Below are 6,000 nucleotides of genomic sequence, written 5' to 3'. Positions count from 1 at the left end.
CCCTCACCCTCAACAACGACTCAAAGGAGTGGCAAGGAGTTGCGCAGCTTGCCCTTGAAGAAACTACACATTACTTGCCCTCACCCTCAACAACGACTCAAAGGAGTGGCAGGTTGGCCTTGAAGAAACTGCACATCACTTGGCTCCCTTTACCCAAAACAAGAACAACAACAACAACAACAACAACAAATGATTCTTAAAGGAGTTGCAAGGAGTTCCACAGCTTGTCCTTGAAGAAACTATACATTACTTGTCCCCCCCTCCCTCAACAACAACTGACCCTTAGAGGAGTGGCAGGGAGCTCCATAGCTTGTCCTTGAAGAAACTACACCTTACTTGCCCCCACCCTCAACAACGACTCAAAGGAGTGGCAGGTTGGCCTTGAAGAAACTACACATCACTTGGCTCCTTTTACCCAAAACAACAACACCACCAACAACAACGACAACCGACTCTTAAGGAAGTTCAGGAAAGGGATGAAGGACCCCTTTGGAAGTCGAACCCCCTGCCCACGTGGGTGGGCCTGCAGGTGGGCCCCACCTTATCGCCCTTTTAAGGCGGGGCCCCTTTTAAGAAGCGGTGCATTGTGGAATGAGAGGGGAGGGGGCCAAAGAGAGAGAGATTGAGAGAAAAGAGTGTGGAATTTGGGAAATGAAATGTAGCAAAAGGAGGGAGGGAGAGAAACATTTCCAAAGGAAGGAAGGAAGGAAGGAAGCAGGAAGGCAACATTGTCTCCAAGCAGGAAGGCAACATTGTCTCTCCCCCCCCTCCCTTTGCACGCCCTTTGAATTGGGTGCCTTCTCTGTTTGGGGAGGGGGCCAGGCAGAGAGGGACTGGGGAGGGGGCGCCTGGGCCCACCATGCCATGGGACCCAAGGTAAGGGGCGGCGTCGACCCCGCTGGGGCTGCCGCCTGAGGCTGAGAGAGAGAGAGAAAGAGAAGGAAGGAAGGGAAGGAGGAAGGGAAGGAGGAAGGGAGGGGGGCGGAGCGGGGAGCCCCACCCCCGTCCCCACCCAGCCCAGGTCGGGAAGCCGAGGAAGGCGGAGCGCCGGCGGAAGAAGGAGAAGAAGAAGGAGAAAGAGAGGAAGGAGGAGAGGAAGAAGAGGAAGAGGAAGGGAGGCACAAAGCCTGCAGGCATGAGGTCAGTGCTCGCTTGCCTTCAAGGGGGGCCAGGGAGGGGATGGGGGGCTTTGTTGTGTTTCTTGGAAGGCAAGAAAGTGGGTCCACACCTTTCCCCAGGGACCCCCTTCTTGGGGGACCCCCTTTCCCCACTTTTTTAGTCACCCCCTCCTTCCTTTTGGGACTATCCTTCCTTGGGGACCCCTCTTTCTTAAGGAGAGGTATCCCCTCCCTCTTCTTTAGGGAACCCACCTTTCCCCGGGGACCCCCTTCCTGGGGGACCCCTTTCCCCACTTTTTTAGGCACCCCTCCTACCTTTGGGACTGTTCTTCATTTGGGACCACACTTTCATAGGGAACGGTATCCCCAACATCTTCTTTAGGGAACCCCCTTTTCAAGGGACCCCTCTTCCCACTTTCCATGGGACCCCAACTCTTCCTGAAGAGGGGGGTCCCATGGGTGGGACCCTTCTAGTGGAACCTACCCTTCCTTCCTTCCTTCCTTCCTTCCTTCCTCCCCCCCTCTCTCTTTTCCTTCCTCTTCCTTGGAGAATTCCCTTTCTTCTGGACCTTCTTTCTTGGGGGTCCCCATCTTGGGGGACCCCTTTTCCCGACTTTTCTTAGGAACCCCCTCTTTCCTTTTGGGACTGTTCTTCCTTGGAGACCCCTCTTTCTTAAGGAGAGGCATCCCCTCCCTCTTCCCACTTTCCTTGGGACCCCTCTCTTGCTGAAGACCTCCCTTCCATTGGGACCCACCTTTCCTTCCTTCCTTCCTTCCTTCCTTCCTTCCTTCCTTCCTTCCTTCCTTCCTTCCTTCCTTCCTCTCTCTCTTTCCCTTCTTCCTTGGAAAATTCCCTTTCTTTGGGACCTTCTTTCTTGGGGACCCCTTTTCCCACTTTCCATGGGACCCCCCTCTTGCTGAACACGGGGGTCCCATGGTGGGACCCTTCTATTGGGACCCACCTTTCCTCCCTCCCTCCCTTCCCTTCTCTCTTCCTTGAAGTGTCCCCTTTCTTCATGACCTTCTTCCTTGGGGACCCCCTGCTTTGGGGAGCCCTCTTCCTACTTTCCTTGGAACCCCCTCTTGCTGAAGACCTCCCTTCCATTAGGGTCCACCCTTCCTTTCTCTCTTTCTCTCCCTCTTCCTTGGAGAATCCCCTTTCTTCATGACCTTCTTCTTTGGGGACCCCCTGCTTTGGGGAGCCCTCTTCCTACTTTCCTTGGAACCCCCTCTTGCTGAAGACCTCCCTTCCATTGGGATCCACCCTTCCTTTCTCTCTTTCTCTCCCTCTTCCTTGGAGAATCCCCTTTCTTCATGACCTTCTTCTTTGGGGACCCCCTTCTTTGGTGACCCCTTTTTCCACTTTCCTCTTGACGAAGACCTCCCTTCTGTTGGGACCCACCTTTCCTTCCTCTCTCTCTCTCTCTCTCTCTCTCTCTTTCCCTTCTTCTTCCTTGGAGAATTCACTTTCTTCATGACTTTCCTTGGGAACCCCCTTCTTTGGGGAGCCCTCTTCCACCTTTCCTTAGGACCCCCCTCTTGCTGAAGACCTCCCTTCCATTGGGACCCACATTTCCTTCCTTCCTCCCTCCCTTCTTTCATATCTCTCTCTCTCTCTTTCCCTCCCTCTTCCATGGAGAAATCCCTTTCTCTAGAACCTTCTTTCTTGGGGACCCCTCTTTCCACTTTGCCTGGGACCCCTCTCTTGCTGAAGACCTCCCTTCTGTTGGAACCCACCTTTCCTTCCTTCCCTCCTTCCTCTCTCCTTCTCTCTCTTTCCCTCCCTCTTCCTTGGAGAATTCCCTTTATTCAGGATCATCTTTCTTGGGGACCCCCTTCTTTGGGGACCCATCTTCTTACTTTTCTTGAGCAGCTCCTCCTTCCTTTTGGGACTGTTCTTCCTTGGAGACCCCTCTTTCTTAGGGAGAGGTATCCCCTCCCTCTTCTTTAGGGAACCCCCTTTTCAAGGGACCCCTCTTCCCACTTTCCTTGGGACCCCCCTCTTCCTGAAGACCTCCCTTCCATTGGGACCCACCTTTCCTTCCTTCCTCTCTCTCTCTCTCTCTCTCTCCCCCTTCTTCTTCCTTGGAGAATTCTCTTTCTTTGGGACCTTCTTTCTTGGGGATCTCCTTCTTTGGGGACCCCTCTTCCCACTTTGCTTGGGACCCCCTCTTCCTGAAGACCTCCCATTGGGACTCTTCCTCCCTCCCTCCCTTTCCTCTTCCTTGGAGAATCCCCTTTATTCAGAACTTTCTTCCTTGGGGACCCACTTCTTTAGGGACCCCTCTTCACAGTTTTCTTGGAGACCCCCTCCTTCCTTTTGGGACTATCCTTCCTTGGAGACCCCTCTTTCTTAGGGAGAGGTATCCCCTCCCTCTTCTTTAAGGAACCCCCTTTTTAAGGGACCCCTCTTCCCACTTTCCTTGGGAGCCCCCTCTTGCTGAAGAGGGGTGTCTCATGGTGGGACCCTTCTAGGGGGACCCACCTTTCTTTTCTTCCTTCCCTCCTTCCTCTCTCTCTCTCTTTCCCTCCCTCTTCCTTGGAGAATTCCCTTTCTTGATGACCTTCTTCCTTGGGGACTCCCTTCTTTGGGGACCCCTCTTCCCACTTTCCTTGGGACCCCCTTTCTTGGGGACGGACACCTCCTCTCTTCCTTGGAGAACTTCCTCCCTTAGGAAACTTCTTTCGAGACCCCTCTTTCTTGGGGACCTCTTCTCTCTCTTCCTTGGAGAACCTACCTCTTTCCTTCCTTTTAGCACTCCTTTCTTAGGGACCATCCTTTCTTGGGGACTATTTTGGGGATCTCCCCTTCTTTGAGGACTCCTCTTTCTTAGGATCCCTTTCTCTTCCTTGGTGAACCCCCTTTTTTGAGATCATCCTTCCTTGGGGATCCCTTTCTTTAGGGATCTTTCCTCTCACTTTCCTTGGGACCCACTATTCTTCCAGGAGAACTTCCTTCCTCCTTTCATTGGGGACCATCTTTCTTTAGGGACTTCCCACTTTTCCTGGAGACCCTTCCCTTCCTTCTTTAGGGAACTTCCGTGAAGACCCCTCTTTCTTGGGGACCTCCTCTCTTTCTTCCTTGAAGAACCTCCTTCTTCCCTTCCTTTTAGCACCCCCTTCCTTAGGGATCATCATTTCATGGGGACTTTCCTTTTTTGGGGATCTCCCCTTCTTTGGGGACCTCCTCTTTTTTCCTTGGAAACCTCTCTTTCTTAGGGACAGATCTCCTTCCACTCTTCCTTGGGGACCATCCTTCTGTAGAGACCTCCCTTCCCACTTTTCTTACGGGACCCCCCTTTCCTCCTTTTTGGTACTTCCTTAGAGACCCTTCTTTCCGAAGGACATCACCTTCTTCCTAGGAGAACCCCCTTTCTTTAAGACCACCTTTTTTGGGACTTTCCTCCTTAGGAACCCACTTTCTCCCTTCTTTGGGGAAATCTTTCTTGGGGACATACACCTCCGTCTTTCTTGGAGGACCTCCTTCCTGTCTTCCTTGGGGACTTCCTTCTTTAGGCACCCCTCTTCCCACTTTGGAACCACTCCCCTTCCTTCCTTCCTTCCTTCCTTCCTTCCTTCCTTCCTTCCTTCCTTCCTTCCTTCCTTCCTTCCTTCCTTCTTCTGACCCCTTCCTTGGAGACCCCCTTTTCTTAGGGACCTCTGTTCCTTCTTCCTTGGAAGAGTATCTTCTTTGAGAAACCTCCTTACTTGGGACCCCCTTCGTTAGGGGTGATGCCTCCCATTCCTCCTTCCTTTGAGACCCTTCTTTATTAAGGAGGACACCCCCTTTCCTCTTCCTTGGAAACTCACTTCTTTGAGGACCTTCTTCCTTTGGGACGTTCTTCCTTTGGAGATCCACCTTTCAACTCACTTCTTGTCTCTTCTTTGTGAAGACTCCCTCTCTCTTTACTTCCTCACTTCCTTGAGGGCCATCCTTCCCTGGTGATCCCCTTCCTTCCTTCCTTCCTTCCTTCCTTCCTTCCTTCCTTCCTTCCTTCCTTCCTTCCTTCCTTCCTTCTTTCCTCCCTCCCTCCCTCCCTCCCTCCCTCCCTCCCTTCCTTCCTTCCTTCTTTCTTTCCTTCCTTCTTTCCTTCCTTCCTTCCTTCCTTCCTTCCTTCCTTCCTTCCTTCCTTCCTGACCATCTTTCCCTGGGAACTTCCTACTTTAGAGACATCCCCTCCATACTTCCTTTGGTACCCCTTTTCCTGAGGTACCCACACCTCTTTTCCTTGGGACCCCCACCTTTGGGCCCCCTTCCCCGTGTCCTTGAGGACCCCTCTTTCCTCTCCCATTGTCTTTTCCTCCTTGGAAGTCAAAGTGTTGCCAAAAGTGGAGTCTCTGCCCTGAGGAGGATGCAAATGTGATGGTTTTGGGGCCTGGGCGTGTGTTGCTTTCCCTCCTGGAGGCACGAAGCCTTGCAAAAGGGAACCACTTCCGGCCAAAGAAAGGTTTCTGCAGGGAGTGTTGTGGATTTCCTTTCCTCCCGTGTCACCTTTACAAATGGCTTGGAGTAGGCCTATTGCATCCTTTGCGTTTACTCGAACGTTGGGTTCGTTGACTTGGAAAGGGCTTTGCGTGCATCGACACTGCAGAATGAATGTGGCTTTGACTCCCTGTCCTGGTTATATGCTTGGGAAATCCTGGGAGTTGTAGTTTCACAAAGCCAAAGGAGCTTGGGAAACTATAACTCCCAGGATCTCATCACAGTTAAAGCAGAGTGACTGCCACTTTGACTCCCTGCCCTGGCTATATGCTTGGGAAATCCTGGCAGTTGTAGTTTCACAAGGCCAAAAGAGCTTGGGAAACTACAACTCCCAGGTTCTCATCACAATTAAAGCAGAGTGAATGCCGCTTTGACTCCCTGCCCTGGCTATATGCTTGG

General features: G+C 52.3%; 1 protein-coding gene across 1 annotated transcript in view; it reads left to right on the top strand.

The window, feature by feature from the left end:
- Window positions 1-589: 589 nt before the first annotated feature.
- Window positions 590-6,000, top strand: part of LOC137094992 (vasodilator-stimulated phosphoprotein-like) — a 91,690-nt gene continuing 86,279 nt past the window's right edge. The window contains exon 1 of the mRNA XM_067461104.1: window positions 590-1,140. Within this exon, the coding sequence (XP_067317205.1) occupies window positions 1,136-1,140 (5 nt within the window). The 5' untranslated portion in view covers window positions 590-1,135. The remainder of the gene's footprint in view (window positions 1,141-6,000) is intronic.

This window comes from Anolis sagrei, chromosome X, assembly GCF_037176765.1.
Source record: "Anolis sagrei isolate rAnoSag1 chromosome X, rAnoSag1.mat, whole genome shotgun sequence".
Taxonomy (NCBI): Eukaryota; Metazoa; Chordata; class Lepidosauria; order Squamata; family Dactyloidae; genus Anolis; species Anolis sagrei.
This window is presented reverse-complemented; position numbering and strand designations above follow the sequence as displayed.